Source organism: Pholcus phalangioides, unplaced genomic scaffold, assembly GCF_987345545.1.
Source record: "Pholcus phalangioides strain wild (caught in Gottingen) unplaced genomic scaffold, Ppha-v1.0 ptg000017l_1, whole genome shotgun sequence".
In the NCBI taxonomy this organism is placed as follows: domain Eukaryota; kingdom Metazoa; phylum Arthropoda; class Arachnida; order Araneae; family Pholcidae; genus Pholcus; species Pholcus phalangioides.
The window spans coordinates 7311620-7332078 of NW_028301610.1; the positions used below are offsets into that span (position 1 = coordinate 7311620).

At 40.2% G+C, this 20459-nt stretch overlaps 1 protein-coding gene across 1 annotated transcript in view; it reads left to right on the forward strand.

The window, feature by feature from the left end:
* LOC149072174 (uncharacterized) overlaps window positions 1–20459 on the forward strand; it is a 99829-nt gene that overhangs the window by 71399 nt on the left and 7971 nt on the right. Inside the window, exons 7-10 of the mRNA XM_089247146.1 lie at window positions 949–14284; window positions 14417–14803; window positions 14962–15099; window positions 16622–20428. Of these exons, the coding sequence (XP_089103272.1) occupies window positions 949–14284; window positions 14417–14803; window positions 14962–15099; window positions 16622–20428 (17668 nt within the window). The remainder of the gene's footprint in view (window positions 1–948; window positions 14285–14416; window positions 14804–14961; window positions 15100–16621; window positions 20429–20459) is intronic.

A 20459-nucleotide genomic window follows, 5' to 3' on the forward strand; every position in this document is an offset into this window, starting at 1 on the left:
CTGGACACCAGGCTCGCGGTCCACTTTCCTAACGAAATTGTTTTACGCTATATCTCGAAAGGTACGAAATGCATATAGATAACATTGGTATCGTCTGTTAGTTATTTCAGACAAATCTGATCATACCAATTTAATTATGTCATTACTTACCATGCGATTCAAATCACAAGGAATGTATTCACATCAAAACCTCCAAATTGGCTTTTTTTCAATTGATAGATTCGATAATGTGGGGGGGGGGGGAGGGAGGGCACCGAATTACTTAAGTGCTTAAGGCCTCAAGCGCCTTAATCCGGCCCTGCACATAACAAAGTTTAGATGATATTTTCTCAGATACTTATAAGGTGGATTTATGAAGTATGGGCCAAAAAATTTTAATTATCATTTAGTTAAAGTAAATATTTCAGCATATGTGTCTTTCCAGGATACAACGTTTAAAATTAGTTGAAGATTTTTATTTCTCATTCCGATTTGTTGTGATCCGATATTTTGTTTGTTTCTGAAGAAAAGCCAAATAACCGAAGTCTGTAATGATTCTACTTGCTTTTAATTAATTGTAGCAACTTTGTAAATCAGCCAAGAAGGCATTTGTAGCCAAATATGAAGTAAACATAGTTGATTTTTTTCCAACACCCACTAGAGAGTTTTCATTGTCTAGTAGGTGTTGATTTGATCCGTTGTTGACAATTGCAAGCAGATACTCGTAATTTAGCAAATTAGATTTTGTATTTTTAACGAAATGAAGTATTTAGTCACAACGAGACGCGATTAGTGATCCTCGGTGGAAATTTGCATAACAATATTTATTTGTTTAAACATACACGAAACTCTAAAGCAGTTTCTGTTTAACTCAAAAAATTTAAACTATTCCTGTGTATATGTGTAGTTTTGAATAATTTGAAAATCTTTTCTTTCTGAATGTTTATATTTAATGAGCTTTTTTTATAGGTGTACCTAACAGCGGTGAATGAACTGATATCCTCATTAAGCTCGTCCGATCCACAAATGATGACGACCACTCGACGAGAAGCTGATGCTAGCAATTTAGAAGCTCTCCAGCCGGAACGTGTGGATGCATCAATTACTTCTGACCAGAAGAGTGAAATCGCTGGAGACCCAACTCATGGTAATGTGCAGAAAGATGGATCAATCGAGGAAAAGCCTCTTCTACACTCAAGTAAAAGAGTTGAATTCACTTCAAACAGACCCATCGCAATAACAAAATACATCAAACCAACAGCAAATAGTGTTTACCGAGATGGACGTGAGCGCAGCTTACCAACCCACTCTGCGGCAAAATCCAGCGCAAGCCGAATTGGTAGATTGTACAATCCTTCGGCAGTAGTTGGTAGGCGAATTCCACCACGTGCTAGAACTTCGGTTATAACAGATCATTTTATTTTTCCTGGGCATAAGGACAATATAGAAATAACTGATTATGACTCTAATCTTGAGCATGCTTATTATGATATAAAAGATTTGGATGAAAGCAACCTGTCCTCTCATGGTGCAAGGAACAATATAGATTTTTTGAAGCCAACAAAGACATTCTCCAATACAGTCAGTGACAAACGAATTACCAGAACAGTGGGTTTATATGGACCGATTTATGATGCTTATTATGATGCTCATGCTGGAACGTCCATCGGCTCAACTGGGGGTTTAGTGCCAGAACAACTTATTCCATCAAGTGATAAGGATACCTCTGCGGGAAAAGAAAGTACAATAACCCTACTCGGTTTTGCGCAGTTCAGTACTAAGATATCAGGCACAAATTATGTTTTCATGCCAGCCTCCATGCAACCAAGGACATTTACTCCAAGAATAAGTTTAAACAAAGTAGCAACTGGACTTCCTTTTTTGACGAAAAGTGAAGCTGTAGAACAACCGTCTTTTATTTCGGATGAAGACATGCTCAAAGAACCTAAGTTTAGCACGAATACTCGAGAGTTTGTGTCTCTTATGAGTATGTTCACATCTACCGTCAAGGAGCCGGTTGAAATTCAAAAAACAATGTTCACTTCTACAGTAACGACAAAGCAAACTTCAGAGATAAGAAAGCGATTACCAAAAGTAGAACACGAAACCAAAGTCGCTGAAATTTTGCCATTGAATCTGGCTACAATCTATCGAGCAGAAGAAGAAAAATCTATACTTCCTCATGGCAACTTTCGGTTGGACATTGGACGTGCGAAGGACATCGATGGAAGTCATATGAGACTCGATGTGAGTGAAATTTCTGATGGTTCAATGAGAAGCGAAAATGAATATAACGATCAGCCTACTGGGTTGGTTAGCTCATTGACCGGAACAGAAGTACTTGATCAAATGACCACTCACTGGACAACACTAATTTATGGCACTTATATCGACGGAAACTATGCTCATATAATTGAAAGTACATCGAGCATTTTTTACACTATTGACAAGACTGATTCTCCGGAGGAATCTCAATTCGACGGAATAAAGATGACACAGATTGATTCGAGTCTAAATTATGAGGAAGCTTCAAAAATCACAAATAAAGATAACATAGCCTCATCGTTCGGTAAGGACTTCTTCGAATCCCAAGCGACATCAGTTCGAACTGAGACTCCATCTCTGAGCAATATGCACGAAATACTCACATCTGGTTTTATATTACCTTTCTCTGTTTCTAGTGGTAGTGTCGATGATTATTCACCGATCAGCAAATCATTACGATCTATGAACATAGTCAGTGATGAAGCATCGCATATACCAACTGGCAGCGATTCGACGGAGAATTCACGTATGTCATCCGATGGAAATGCCGAAACGCTTTTTTCAAACTCAAATGAAAATCATAAAAGTGTGATGATGCCTACAGATTTAGGAACATCAGTGTCTGATAAAATCACCGATTCTAATCCATCTGTGTTGACAACGTCACTAGCGACTATCGGAGAACTAGACAGAGAAACGGGAGTGCATGTTGCGACGGACAATCCTGACAGTTCTTCGTCACATGAAGAACAGCAAGGTGATTCTACCAGAAGTATTTTGACTGAAGGATTCTTCTTTCCAGACTCATCAGTAGCGAGTGGAATGAATGATTATGAAAGCGGGAACAATTCTGCAATTATAAAAGAGTCATCTAGTCATCGCACCGAAGAAGTTACTTCTTTCGGTGCTCTGAGCATTCTTACTGATGGATTCATCTTACCCGCAGAAACGAAATCAATAACCGCTGTTAGTGCAATCAACATCGCACCATCATCTGCTGCTTTAGTTGCTGATGAAGACTTTCCGGAGTATAATAACGCAGTTGATAGTGAGGACAGCAAGTTTATGGGGCGCAGTGCAGGGAACGAACATAAGGAGATTGTGCCGGATAATCTCATTTCTCCTACACCAACTACTGTGGCAAAAGAAAATCTCAAGGAGGATAAAAATGAAGTCTTACTTCAAGAAGATTCACATCCATCAAACAATGGGAAAGACTCCGCGAAGGAAAGTGCAGACACTGAATTGATATCGAAGGCAGAAAAAACAGTAAATAATGAAAACTTAATACATTCTAGTGAAATTGGTGATTTTGTTACAAATTTGCCTCAGTTATCACCATCTGAATCATTTCCAGTGACGACAAACCCAACATCACATTATTCTACTACGTCCATAAATGAAGACAAAACGCGGATAACAGATGAAGAAGGAAATCTATCTCGTATACATAGGGGAAACGACCATCAAGAAAAGGATGGTGAAATAGCAAAATTTGCAAAAGAACTCACTGAAAGCTTTGAAAAAACCTTGCCAAGTCATGGTTATGCCCAAGAAACGACTTATTACACCACTCTAACGTATCTAACGACTCTCTTTCTCGATGGCAGTTCCACCGTTTCATCAAAGGAAAGTGTGATATCACAAGTCGTAAGACCAACACAATCAGTTGACTCGCATCTGAGTGTCACACCGACAAGTGTAGAAAATGATATTCGTCCCACTACGTTTTTTACTACTTTCACTTATCTTACGACATTCCACAAAGATGGCACTACTTCCATAAGCACTCGGTTACAGACTGTATCAAACATAAAGTACGGTTCAACCGAGTCGATACCAAGTAAAACTACCATTTTACCTACAGAAACAATATCTACGGTTGAAGGCCAGAAAGACCAGCCTACGACGTACTATACGACATTAACCTACTTCAAAACCTATTTAAAAGATGGAACAACTTCTGTGGCTACAAGTATACATAGTACATCAAAAATTGAACGTGGATCTGCAGAACAAAAGACTGATGAAACCTTACTTTCGTCCCAGGATCTAGATCCATCCACAATAACCAAAAGTGATGCAAACCACTTGCCCACAACGTATTACACAACATTCACATATTATACAACCTACCTTAAAGGTGGTAGCCCAATAGTATCCAGTAGAGAGGAAGTCGTTTCTAGTATTGCTGGGGAAAAGAAAATTCTCGAAACAAATCATGTTAGTTCAAATACAAAACCACTTGCTGATACGTCATTAAAAACTACACTTTATACAACTTACACTTATTACACGACATTACTTAGACATGGTACAACGCAGATCAATACCAGAAAAGAAACAGTTACAAACATTATTCACGGTTCTCCAACAAAAATATCAACCGAAGCAGAAGTAGTAATGACACCTACTCCAGTTATTAAAACGTATTTCACGACTTACACTTATTTTACGACATTTTTGCGTAACGGAGAACCAGTTGTGTCTAGCAGGGAAAAAACTGTGTCAAATATTGCTACTGAAACTAACACAGAAGCTACAGAGTCCCTTAATTCTTTTATGCGTGCATTTGCAACGTATTATACAACTCTGACATCTTATTACACTCTTCACAATGCTAGAACGCCATCTGTTAGTACGGTCTACAGCACGCTTACAGATATTGTAGCCATCTCACCTCTTCCACCATCCAGTACAAAATCCATGGCATCATCTACCATAAAACCATCACCAACAGTCGAGACGTATTCTACTATCTACACTTATTACACAACTCTACTGAACGAAGATAAACTCATCATATCCAGCAGATTAGAGACTATTACTAATATTGTGACACTGAATGACAAGACATCTCGATCTTCATCTCTTATACATGGCATATCTTCCCCAAGTGGCAGCGAACCAAATGAAAATGCTCCACAAAACGATAAATTCCATACTCTATTCACATATTACACAGCGCATCTGCCAAATAGTACACCGCTAATTTCAACAGGGAGCAAAATCATCATTACCTATGACGTGGCACCTTCAGTCAAAGAGGTTGATCCTAGTGGGACACTGCCAGTTGTTTCACTCACAAGCAGTGACATTTCATTTTCACCGACAAAGAAATTTTTAACAACGTACACTTATTACACGACTTCGGTAACGAACGGGGAAAGTACTGTTGTTACGAAAACTCATGTGGTGTCCCCAGAATCAATGATCAACTTACATCCTTCATCTCTTTTACAACCTTCATCCCTCACCTTTTTCACAACATATACATATTATACTACACTTTTTTCGGATAACAAACCCGTTACAGAAACAAGATTAGAAACTGTTACGAATGTCATCAGTACTTCCGTAAACCAAAAACACTTAGCAAGAGCAACAAGAGCGGATTTGGATGAAGCAGAAGATGAGTTTCGTGAGAGAAGTATAGAACCTACACCAGCAGAAAATCGCTATGTAACACGGGAAACTTCCACCCTAAAAGAAAATGACAAAATTGAAATGGCTGACGATAAAGACTCATTTTTGAACAAGGAATCTTCAGGTATACAAGCACAAGACTCTGGGACAAGTCCGCAATACATAAAAACGCCATTATTATTAGTGAATTCCCCTACTTATTTCCCTCATACAGTATATACAACCCACACATACTACACAACAAGATTCCACGGCGGCAGTCCGATAATAAATACAAGGTATCAGACAATAACTAACGTTATTAAATCGCCTGTTAGAGACATAGCAACGACAGACGCTGCCCCTATCAATTCTGCACAACATGTTAATGAATTTTATAAACCATCAGAAACTGTACACAGCAAAGAAATAAGTTTGACAAGCGCAAGGACGCAGATATCACATTCTTCAACACCGGACAGAACAACGTTTGAGTCGACTGAAAACAAACTTTCCAGCCCAATGGAAAATTCGCTGACGGCGACTACCATACAAGCAATTTCGAATGAGAAAGCGGAGATCACTGGTGTAACTAAAGACGAAGAAAACATCCAGCTATCTAAGGATAAAATCAAAGACGATTCAGTCACAAAAACACCTCCAGAAACAGTTGCTGATAATATTAGTAATGAAACTGAAGATGGTTCGGATTCAAGTTCACGCCTGACCACAGAAATGACTCTACCAACATCAAATTACAATGGAAGCACACTTTCTGATGCAACGGATGAAATAGAAACCACTCCTATCCCAACCACTACGAGGAAAAGTATATTTGGTAGACGGAGAAACCGGCCAGTTTATCGTCCCCGGCCGATTGTACGTTCAACAACTCCAACTACTTCGACACCTTCAGTGAGAACTACTACAAAAGCTCCTACAAGAACGAATTTACTTTTCAACAGAAGGAATACTACACGGCTAATATCACGTCGGCCATCTCCCCCACTGAATAGAACTTTTCCTATACGAAGACTAAGGCGGCCTAGTATTTTACTCACCACAGAGTCTTCACACCCCTCATCAGAAAGAAAGAAAAGATTTGTGGACATCTCAGAGAATCATAAAAATCCATTAATGAAAAGAAAGCTGTTGAGTACGTATGATGAAGTTGACAAAGTTGAAAAAGAGTCCACACTCAGTCCTGCTAATAACGACTTGGTCTCGGTTGAGTCAACTCATGGAAAATCACAAAATCAACCTGTTGGGTTATTGAGATCTGTAGAGGCCAGAGCAGTGAACGATGGTACAACAACAATTTACGCTACAGAGATCCATGGAACATATATCAACGGTGCTTATGCTCAAGTGGTTCAAAGCAAAGTTCGTGTGTATTCGGATATAAATACTGAAATCCTTGCTTCAAGTCGGACTCCTACAATGGATAATATTTCGCATAGCAAAAAAATAGAAGTTCCTAACAGCGTATCAAAAAATGCGCACAAACTAGGATTACTCTCATCAATTATCAAAACTTCAGTGAACGACGATACAACTGTATTACATACCACAAATGTGTACGGTACGTATGTTGGAGATATCTACGCACATATAGCACAAACTACAACTTCAACTATTCAGCCAACTACCGTGAAAAATTCTTATTCAACAGGACTAATATCATCGACGATTAGATCAGACATAAATGATGGATCAACAACCGTTTATACAACTGAAATATATGGCACATTTGTGAATGGGTATTATGCACACATTGCATCTACACATTCTGATGTATATGCACCAAGAACAAAAGCAACAATTCAGCCAACTGAAAACGTTCATACTCATATCAGTTCTCAAAGCAATCCTGGCAGCAATTACGACACAGAAAACTCCATACATAAGTTAGGATTATTATCATCATTCATTTCTGATTTCGTTGACGTGGCTGGTCGTACTACTCAATACATAACAAACGTCTTTGGAACATATGTTGGACAACAATATGCTCATCAAATCCAAACAACATCGCGAGTTGTAACACCTAGTCTTCCAACGCCAACGTCGCAACCATTAGGCTTGGTTTCGTCTATGCTGAGAAGCATAGTGAACGACAACACAGCAACTATATATAGAACTGATGTATATGGTACATATATCGGGGACCTATACGCTCAAATTGCGAAAACGTCAACGGAAATCAAACCCCTCGTTCAAAGTGAGAGCAAAATATCATCAACTTTATCTCAGAAAACCGGGCTACTATCCACGACAATTGTTCGAAGTTCTGTACTCAATGGTACCACAACGATTCACTTCAACGAAATATATGGCACTTATATAGGAAACGCATACGCTCATATTGCGAGACCGACATCAACCGTTATTCAACCCCCTGTAAAGCAAAGTTCTGCTGAATCCTCAACAGACAACAAGGACGCAACTAGGAAAACGGGACTTGTATCTTCTCAAGTTAGAACAGAAGTGAATTTAGGGACAACGACTCGTCATGTAACTGAAATATATGGTACATTTGTTGGTAGCTATTATGCGCATATAGCAAAGCGCACTTCAACCGTTCTACCATTAGGGTCTACTGTTGTTCCAGTCATTGAAGCAGAAAAATCAGTCGCAGAAACACTGATTTCATCGGAGGTACGAACCGAGGTAAATAAGGGTACAACAACCTTGCACACCCGAGAAGTATACGGCACATCTATCAACGGATATTTCGCGCATGTAGCTCGTAGTACATCAAACATCATAAAGCCTACTTCAAGTAGTATACAAAGTTTAACATCAAGTGTGGGTTTAGTATCTGCCATTACGAGCAGTGAATATAACAATGGACTTCTTACTCTACATACCACCGAAATATATGGCACCAGACTCAATGGATTCTATGCTCATATTGCACGTAGCACATCCACGGTAGTGACCCCATCTATCGACAAAAACACTGAAACTGAATCGGTAACTAGTGTTAATTATGATGCACCTCAAGAACTGAGCTCATCCATTGACACGAAAATTGATTTGGTCTCATCATCTTTTAGCAATGACAATTACAACTTGAGAACTGAAGAACTTGGAGCATTGAATATTGCTCGAGACAAAGATTACTTGGATACTGCAAAAGTGAACCAAGTTGATAATGAAAATAGTCCAGATGCACAGGACGTTCTCTTGAGTCAACCACATCGAAGTATGCTAACCCCATCAGTTTATTTCGAAAATGGTTTGGAAAATAATTATGCAAATACACCGTCGCTTTCACTGCTAGCTGTTCTTACCAGCAACACCGTCAAATCCATTACAGATCAATCTGCATCTGTGCTATCGACGCCATCTTTTCTGGAATTAGATAAAACTTCAAAGAATTTGGAAATATCGTCGGAAATTGCTACAACATTACAGCCATCAACTCAGAACATGAAAGATTCTATTCCAAAAGAAGAAACCACTAGTCTACCATTAGCTGATTTCGAAGAAAATAACGATGGTTTCGATGATTTGAGCAACTCAAAATTAAAAGGCACTCCAGTATCGAAACTTATGACCGATATTAGTAACAGAGAAAGTAGCGTTTCTAGTGTTCGCAAGCCAAAAATTCCTCCAACAAGAGAATCAACATACGGCAAAGATTACGAAGATTATGATTTCGAAGATAACTATGACGATTTTGATGAAAAATTCAACGAACATGCGTTGGCATCCCGATACAGAGGAGCACGAGGGGGTAACGCAGATCATACTATAAACGCTGTGAATTACAGGAAAGCTTCGCACAAGAAAGACTATGATTATGATGATTCACTGTACGACGAATTATCAGTGCCCATCACACCGACCAAACAATTGAAATCAAGCTCTACAAAAACAGATAGTGAGACACTGCCATCTGTAAGAATAAGGCCTTTCACGGGTAGAGGAAGACCAACTTTCAGCAGCCCTATTCGTTCATCAACACGATCAAGCTATACAATTCAATTTAGAAGACCCAGTCGAACCAGGAATACATTTGGCCAACGTGGAGGAAACGAAGGAAATAGTGATTTTGATGAAGAGGATAACGATGAAGAACAGGGAGATAACGATGGAGATATTGAAGCTAGCGAAGCAGTGGTTACTACGGCAACACCGCAAGCTTTACCTGGCAGAAGGAAACAGTTCGGGAATGGACGTTACCAGCCTCATGCACGGTCAACAACTCAACCATCCAGATCCCTGAATTTGGGAAGAAATCGTCGTTTCTTTGGAAGATCAACTTCCAGTCCTACACCTACTCGTGCACCTAAGCATCCTGATTATGACGAAAATACTACTGAGGATGATGATTTCGATGATTATGATGAAATCTACGAAAAAAGTGAAAATGATAACCGTCACAGAAATGTTCGTTTCACAAGACGTCCAACTTCTCGGAGAACATTTGGAGAAAGAAGGAGTGCATCAAATAAGCGGGGCTCGTTCAGAAACAGAGAAGATGAAGACATAGAGAACGATGATTTTGATACAACTACACCGGATTACCGATACAATAGATACCGATCTAATTCCAGAAAATCCTCCCAAAATCGCTATAACAGAAATAGGTCTGCATCATCAAAAGCATCCGTGAACTCTGTTTCAAAGGACGATGAAGATGAGTCTCTACAGCCTTTGAACAGAATTCGTGGTAGTAATCGAAATAGGAGGCCCTCTTACAATCCAAGAACCAGACGGCCGTCAAAGACTACCGAAATAATCGCCACTACTTCAGTGAAACCACATCTGACAGTGACTTCTGTCGTAACAACTGTTAAGACTTTACCCATATATCACGGCTTTAGAACCTCATATGCAACTCTGACAACAACTGCTTTAGATACGAGTATTATAAACCCTTCACAATATTCTACTGTTGTAAGTGATGGTTTAACAAAAACTCTTTACTATTCCAGAGTTGGTTATCCTGATGGATATGAAAACTTACATACCACTATTACTGAAGTCGTAATAACAACAACATCCCTTGCCTCTGTAAAGCTTGTACCCATTAAAATAGGCTTTAGTACCAGAACAGACACAATAACAGACGTCCAGGTTTTAACTACATTATCAACGGTATACAGTACCATAACACCTGATGCACCCACTGCTACAGCCTATCCCCAGCAATTTCAACCACCGTTTTTTCCACAAATACCACCTCAGAATCCAGATTTCGGCTTACGAACCTCTGTTGCCACACAAATTGTAACATCTACCACTATCGTGCCAATTATTTTGAGAGGAAGAACTATTCTCAGCACGTTGACGACAACATCGACTGCTCAGTCTACTGTAGTTCAGACCCCAAGTATTCACGTGCCACAAGTGCCATCAGCAGCTCCGTTCATCCCGCAACCATACTTTGCTTTTCAGCCTCTAACAACTCTATTGACTTTATACGTTACCGGGGAACACGGAAACCTCAAACCAGTGGTAACCACTGTCACCGTTCCTTTATATCAACAGCCAGTTTTCCATACGAAAGTAGCCAGAAGTCTCCAAAGTTCTGTCATGGAAACAGCTATTTGGAACCCAGAAAATACTGATGGTGTAATTGATCACCTGAACAAACTGGAACCATCATACGATGTCGATATAGTTACGCATTATGACAAATTATTGAGTTCTGGTTTGCAAGAAATAAATGACATGTCTGATATGAGTACCACATTGCTGTCTTCAAGTAACACTCCTTCCTTAAATTTAAAAAGTTTAGATGTGACAACGATTTCTAAGGGACCATTAACAGAAATCTATGAGCAGAGAGCGACAGTAACTTCTGCAAGAAAATCTGTGCCCGAAGATATCCATATAAATCCTGAAGATGATTATGGGTTAAACTCCAGATACAGTTTTAGGAAACTGCAACAGTTCATTCCTGAAGATCCTGAAGATTTGAGGCCCCAAAGAGATTTCACTAGAATTCGTAGACCACCACCTCAAATACTAAGACCAACAGCAGTTGATCCCCGGTTGCACAATTCCAGAAATTTTGAAGATGGTTATTATAGTCCTGAAAATCCAAGCTATAGAAGATTACGTCCTGACATAGGCCTCAATAGGAGACCAGATAATATACAACCATTGCATGGACATTCTCACTCAGAGAGCTCGATACGTGACCAACCAGAAGTAAGTTCGTTCTTCCAACCCGCATTAGGATTGCCAGGTGCTGTTCGAAATCAACCGCACGTTATCTTAGGACCTTCTTCAAATTCCAACTTCGCTCCTCTTGGTTACGAATTCAATCCACCACGTCACATAAATAGAGATGCCGGTGATACGAGATATTTTGTTCCAGAAAGAAATGTCGAAAGAAACTTTGATGACTTTTCGCCTACTCAATCATTAAGAAGACTAAGATTAACCAGAGTACTCTCACCTGGATTACCTCAAAACGGCGTGATTCGTAGAGCCACGCGAACACGAAATGTTCCATTGGTGAATACTGCTTCGCCAGATTATTTAGAAAATGAATTGCTTGGTACGTCTGGAGTGTCCCGATTGCAAAATACTGAGAAGAGAGATTTTACCACAGAAAAGCCACCTGTTGAAGTTTTCGTCCGCGCACTGCCTTCAGTTAGTGATTCGAGGCCTCTTCTTGTAGATTCAATACCAGTGCCAAATGAAGAAACAAACAGTAACCGGCGCACAACAATTAGAAGAAGAATAAGGCCTTCGTATGATTTAGAAGGAATCAGTGGATCACGGAGACCATTGTTAATAAGAAGAACGAAGACTTCAGCGCTATCAGCCTCAGTGACAGACGATATTGCTGGCGGTATCACGACCACTGTTCCAAACGAAAGTGAGAAAACAACCGAAGTTTTTCCCACAGAAGAAGAAAATGAATCTGCTCGACTGAATAGGAACGGTAACGAAAGGCCAGTGGAGCGGAATCCTCCAAGAAAAATCATACGTTTACGAAGACCAGTTGGTGGGCAAGGAACAACTACTGGACAACGAAGACGACTCGTAATAACTAAGCCAAGTGTGGATTCACCTTCCACTTCACTGCAAGCAAGGGGTCCTGTGTCACCCATAATTGAAGACGAAGAAAACAATTTGGTGATTAATCCTAAAGACATCTCTAATGATTCTGAAAAAGATTTGAATGAACGCACAGGTGAAGAAGAAACATCAACGAAGCGAAGGAACGGGATGCTGTCAACTCAGGTGTATCCAATTACTTATTACACTACTTTGACCTATTTTACTACTTTTGTTCATGGAACAGATATTAATTATGCAAGTAGAGAAGCCCCATTTTCTAATGTGATTGAACAATCTATAAATCCCAGTCTTCTAAGCATTTTCAAGACTAATGGAGGCCAGATAGTGCCTACTGATGGTAACAGAATTGTTCACTTGGCATCTCGAATATTAGGCGATACAACGACTATTGTGAATCTTGCATCGAGACAAAATATTTATAATAGTGACGTATATAAACTTCTTAGCCAAGAAGATAAACTAAAGACACAATATGAACCTTTTGAAACTTCCTCTTTAGAGACTTTCACTGAAACGCCTGTGAAACTCGAAACCTCTGATCTAAATGAAATAGTTCAAAATCCAAAAACTTTTTACACTTTATTTACATACTTATACACATTTTATGATGGAGCAAACACGAGGGAATCTGCAAGATCAGAAACCATGAAGAGTGCTGCTACAGCTGCTACGGACACAAGTCAACTTTTAACCGCAAATATTGGAAGCTCTATTGACAGTCAAGGGTTTTTAACAGTGGGACCGGAGAGAAAAGTAAAATTAGGATCTAGGGAAGTTAAAGGAACTACTACAGAAGTGAATCTAAAATTGAAGACTTTGGTCCAGTTTGACAGCTTGAAAAATGTCATTATCACTATGAAAACAAAGCCGTTCGAATACATTACTCCAACCAGAACGACGAGCATGCCAGCTTCTACATCCTCAGTTGAAGAAACTCCGAACGTTGTTCCCGAAAGCTCCATGTATGATGTATATGATTCTGTCTATCTTCAACCTTCCCATGCGTTGGTTACAGAGCAAATAGGAGGAGATGAGTCGTCAAGCTCAGCAATAGGAACCACCCCATTGTTTTCGAATGAAGATGACGCAACTAATACCTTCAAAGAAGCAAAATCAGTAGTCAGAGTTACTTCAGTCATCCATAAACCCTCTGGCATTTTGAGAAGTGGCGTTTTTACTCCTCGTCCCGGAGTTAGAGTGCGTGTTCGTCCTGCGACATCTCGCAAACTGATTTCTAGTCTCCCATCAGAGTCGTTTGAAATGCCAGTAGACTTCAGAGATAAACCACCTTCAGAAATAAGCATGGCGTCGGATCCCGCTTCTGAACTACATGGTTCGGTTTACCTGGAGCCACACGATGAAGATTTGATAGCACATATCATGGGAAGTGGAAGAGACAACGAACTTCTTTTGGAAGAACAACAGCCACCTCAGGATGGAGGGTCGGTAGCACCACGTAAAAGGCTAAAGATAACAGTGCGAAGACCACCAAGTGAAAGCATCAGTAGAACACATACAAGATTTGTTCTACCGTCAAGATTCGAGATTACAAGCAGACCTCGATTCTACGTAGTCACGAGAACAGGTATGTGAAAATTGTTTAAACTAAAATGTTTAAATCTCTTGCTTCCTTAGTGCATGAATAGTTTTCATTTACGTATGAATATATGTTCGAAATTTTGTTATAACTCGTGTTGAATTGGCTATTTTATCTCAGGAGCATTGGGGGTAGTATCACCAACACAGAAACCTTTTACAGTAAAGATAAGTCGCAAGTTGAAACCGTCTTCAATAGATGCTATTCCACCAGGTTTGGCTTCATCAACAACCGTATTTTACGAAACATTTACAACACTTACAACTGTTCCCGTCATATTCGGGCTTGAAACAAGTTTCCGAAGCGTACTTGTAACGACTTCATCTCCAGTCACCGTTTCTCATCCAGTCAGTGCAGTATATGAAACGCCGACGATTGCTTCATCACAAACCATCGTACTCACTTATTTCACAACTACTACATACACTATCCCGTATCTAGATGGAGACCAGACCTCATTTACAACTTTGGAAGAAACTAATTCAAGAATCGTTACCGAGACTTATGGTACGTTGATATTTTTTATTGACTCATAATTAGTTTGTAATGCACGGATATTCTACATATATTTGTGCCAAATAGTAATATGTAATTGAAACTAACTAATAAATTTTCGCAGCAATGACATCGAATGAATTTTTTTATTGTTTTACTTTTATTCATAGCGGATAGCGCTGAAATTATTCCTTATTCCGAAATTACCGGACAGAGTGGAGCCTATGTTATACCTTCGCAAAGCTTACCACCATCGGGCATTGAAATTAGCCAGCCGGGATCTCAATCATCCATGGAACTGCCTGAAAGTAAGTCAGTTATCTACATGACTCCCAAACTCATAGCAAACACTGATTAAAAGTATTTTTTGTCAAAATACACTGCTGGCCACCGTAAATGCAACACCCTGAAGGAAGCATGCAAATAATATGAAATTTACAACATGCATTAGCGGAGGTGAGATATGCAAATGATTAGAATTTCAGCGCAGACGCACATCACGCGCGCCTGTCGCGCCACTTCAAAGCGCTATTTAAGGCTTGGAGATTTCGACGATTTGAAGTACGGCAATTGTGTTTTTCTTGTGGTTTTTTCAAAAAAACGATCAATTATGCCTCGTAGAAAACAGCGATCATCTTTTGATCAAGTATCCGAGTTCGACAGAGGAAGGATAGTGGCCTACCGAGATTTTGGATTATCTTTCAGGGAAATCGGTAGTCGTGTTGGACGAAACCAAACAACTGTAATGCGGATATGTGATCGTTGGATGCAGGAGGGTACGACGGACCGACGTGTTCGATCGCATCCACCTCAGTGCACTACTTCACGTGATGACAGGCGTATTGTGCGTATGGCAGTGGCGGATCGCTCAGCCACATCACGAACCATAGCACCGCACATTCAGTCTGTACCGCATCATCCAGTGTCTGCGCGTACCATTCGACGCCGTTTACAGCAGAGTGGTCTGTCCGCAAGACGTCCATTGCTTCGTCTACCCTTGACGCAGAACCACAGACGTCTCCGCCGCCAATGGTGCGATGAAAGAAGGATGTGGACGGCACAATGGAATGAAATTGTCTTTACTGACGAGTCACGCTTCTGTCTGCAACACCACGATGGTCGGATTCGAGTCTGGAGACACCGTGGAGAGAGGATGCTGAACAGCTGCGTTATGCACCGCCACACTGGTCCTGCACCGGGTATTATGGTATGGGGCGGTATTGGATATCACTCTCGCACTCCTCTAGTACGCATTGCCGGTACTTTAAAAAGCCAGCGCTACATCTCCGAGGTGTTGGAGCCAGTTGTCCTTCCTTACCTTCAGGGCTTGCCCACAGTCATATTTCAACAGGATAATGCGCGACCACACGTGGCACGCATTGTCCAAAGGTTCTTCGTCAATCGCCAGATTGAATTGCTTCCCTGGCCAGCTCGCTCTCCGGATCTTTCGCCGATAGAAAACATGTGGTCCATGGTTGCTCAACGATTGACCCAGATTACATCCCCAGTTGCCACACCAGATCAACTTTGGCAACGCGTGGAAGCTGCTTGGTCTGCTGTACCCCAAGAACACATCCAAAGTCTCTTTGAATCAATGCCGAGGCGTGTGGCAGCGGTGATCTCCAACAATGGCGGCTACTCTGGCTACTGATTTTGGCAGGAACCACACTTCACAGAAGTCTATAAATTTAATCATTTGATGCTTGGTCAACATGTTATCTACAAAATAAATATTGTTGCGATATCTCTTGTCTTTCTTGGTGTTGCAATTTGGGTGGCCAGCAGTGTACATGTGATCATTACATTAAAAAAATTTTTTTTTTTTTGCAGGCATTTTTTCGCCAAAATTCGAGGAAAAAGCTCAATTATCTCCTTCACTATTGCCAGAGTCAGAAGTACCACAGACTCTCTTCTACGATACTAAAACATTCTACACAACTTACACCTTATTCACGACTTTCTTTTCTGGAACTGATGCATTCATTTCTAGTTCGGAACAAGTTGTGTCTAACGTAGTGACAGTGCCAGTGACTAGAGAAACATCTTTGCAAACTCCACATATACCTAGTCCTGACGGTGTAATCACTATTTATGATACCAGTGAATACGTCACGACGAAAACCGTATTAAATACCGTCACGTTTTATGCTACACTTTTCTCTGACACAAGTTCGTTTGTTACTCCCATCGAAGAGACTCACACGAAGACCGAAATCGCTACTGAGACTTACACGATAACGAAAACTATTCAACCAAGTCCCACACCCTCTACTGAAGAAATGGTTGTTTCTTCAACGGCCGTGCATGATACTTCCGAACAGTCAGTTGTTTTGACGCAAACGTTGTACACAACGTTCACAAACTTTGTCACATTATTCCAAGGAGGCGACACATTAGTTACAAATATAGAAGAAATCGTGTCCACTGTAGTCACTTTGACAGTTCCTGCTTCGGCAGCTAGTTCATTTACCCTGAGCACCGCCGCTGCTCCTTCTTCCGTTGAGATTTCTCCAGTGTCTTCAGAAATCGTGCCATCTTACACTACTCGAGAAGTTTTGAATACACAAACACATTACGTCACGCTGTTTAATGGTGATGAACATCTTTTGTCTTCGATTGAAGAAGTTGTTACAGCATATGTAACTGAAGAAATTGTGCCAACTAAATCTGTTTCTTCATATCTTCTACCTTTTGAATACCATACATTGACGTCGAGTGCACCAATTTTACCCACGACTTCGGAAACATATGAGACTCCAACAGAAACATCAACCCCAGAAGTTGTTACTCATGGCCCTGATCTTGTACCTTCAATTCGCACTCTATATTCAACTCTAACATTTTACACCACCTATTACAGTGGCACTAGCTCTATTGTTGCAAGTCAAGAAGAAGTTTTGACCAGCTATGTTACATTATTCGTGCCTTCTTCGTTGATAAAACCCAGTGAAACAATCTCTACAAGTTCATCGGAGTTCACACCATCAGCAGTATCCGAAATCGACAGATCAGTGTTTATATTTACAACTACTGATTATTCTACTCTAACTTTATACACTACGCTGTTCAGCGGTGACGAGAGTGTCGTAATTTCCAGTGAACATATTGTGCCAGAAATCATCACAGCTACAATAACACCAACTCCAACGTCGGTAGTAACAAAGGAAACAAAAGCTGAGTCTGTGCTAACATTTTTGACAACATTCACGTACTACACAACTTACTTCAGTGGAGCTGAGCCAGTCATTGCTTCGAGCGAGAGTGTTGTCACACAGTATATCACTATAGATTCACCACCAGCAACAAGTTATCCATCTAGTACAGATACAAATTCCACTTCATTGGCAGTGGAAACAATTATTGAAATAGCGACTGTAAGTGAAAAATTCACACCGAGCTACACCGATGATTTCAATAATGATCAAATTATAGCGATTTCGAACACAGTGGTGACCGAAACAGAAAAAAGTTCATATCATGATTATGATGTTATTTTGAAAACTAGTGTTGAGAGCGATTTTGATTCTTCATCCTCAACGCTGTATATTTATGATAGCCCTGTTGTAGGTTCAAGTGAGGTAACCGAAACGCTCGTAGGAATTAGTACTCGTTCCAGCGAAACGAAAAGTAGCGACAAATCAATTGTGACAACGATAGAAACAGAAACATCTTCGGATCTGACCGAAGGATCGACAGTGATATTTTTTACGGATGTTCTATTACCCTCACCATCGTCAGTTGAAACAAATCCGTCTTTACCTGTCACTTCAACTAGTATTATTACTGAAACAACGGAAATAATAGGTAGTAATGGTGTTATAACCACGTTAATACCAAGTGCTACAATCACAGCAGTAACGGGTACAGACGGGTTTGTCACTAAATTTTCGGGACAAGAAGAAATGACCGGTTCTTCAAGTAAACCAGCTAACCACTCGACTGCATCATTTTCAACCACTAGCGAAATAAAGCCTGGTACTGTCATCGAACTATCAGATTTATTGGGAGGAAACACTGCATTCGATGGAGGCATCGGACTGAAAATTGAAGATATAGTTAGCCTTATTACGGGAAAGAAAAACAAAACCGATAGTGCCTTAATAACCGAAGACAAAATCGAAATTAAAGAAGATAAGGAAGAGAAATCTTCAGTGGAATCCACAACAACAACAACAACAACCACCACTATTATTGATTCCACTGAAACAACACCAAAAAAACAATCATCTACAGCCGACCACAGTGTTATTGATGTAGATTACCCAGTATTTATTCCAGTATCCTCTGAAGCCGGTCCGTCACCAATTTATGTACCATCAGTTCCATCCAAAGAAAAAGCAGTAAATGTTTCGAGTGCTGATGGTATCACCCACGAATCATCGTCTCCTTCAAGCACCCTCAAAGTTATTGGAACGAGTGTCATTACAGGAGCAAGAACTGTATTTATTGTGCCCACTAAATCATCCACATCCGAGAGAAAAACTGATAGTACAGTCCGTGATGAGAGGAAACTAGATGAAACAAGAAGTAGTAATAGATTCTCCGAAAAAGTGGACACTGATGTCAAGAAAACTGCCCAGTCCAGTGGCGGTACCATTAGAACAAGCATTGTTAGTGGAATGAGAACTGTTTTCCTTGGTTCTAGTTCTTCGTCTACTCCTCCTCTGACAAAAGAAACTGAGGGAATAATTACTGATAAACCTTTTTCTAGTCAATCAATAGCAGAAACTGCAAAAGTTCTAGGAAGAGCGTATGTAGCCCCAAGCTCATCAAAACCCTTTACAATTTTGACGAAACAGGGAAAAGTAATTGCAAGTCGAACTACAAGCGGAGCTACAACGATATTTTTTCCGGCTCGAGCGCCAAAAGTAGTTGACCAACCTTCAAGCACTCGATACATTACTAGTGTTGAGAGTATAACAAGGACACTCGCTCTTACAACGACTAGAACCTACTATACAAGAGATTCAACTCTCACCGTACCATCCATGTACACAACAACTATACCCCCCAGAACGTTTGTTTCTACGATTATTGGAAAAAAGACAATTCTCGGAATTTTACCAGAATCGTCAGAAACCAGAGAACTTCATATTCATAGAACTTTGAATCCATCAGAAATCTCAAATACTCTAGTAAGAACTAGTACGGTGTTACCTTCAACAGCCGTTCGTAATTTAGTTTTGTCTGAAAAAGACACCTCTTCTGATTTGTCATCTTCTCACGGAACCATAGAGGATAGTATCGTCAATGCGGGAACAGAAAAACCTGCCGAACCACCTGAATCTGCAGACAGCACGTCGTTCACTGATATCATAGAAGCTCATGCGAACGAGTACAATTCAAATAAAAGTGCTCCATCGAAGCAAAGAAACGAGACGTACTTGAGAGCAGCCAACCCAAGACTTCGAGAATTTCAACCAGACATGAGGTTCGACAACAACATTCTTCGACCTCCAATTGTAGTCACTTCATCTGTAAACCCACGTGAAGATCCCTTCTTGAATGGTAGGAATGGGTTATGTGATCCAAAATGCCTGCCTCATAAAAAAGAAGTTTGCACAGAAGAAGAGGGCTATTCGAAATGCAGATGTCGTAAAGGTCATGCAAGGAAAGATGATCATGAGATATGTAGAGGTAAGAACACATATAAAAATAGGCTTGTTTC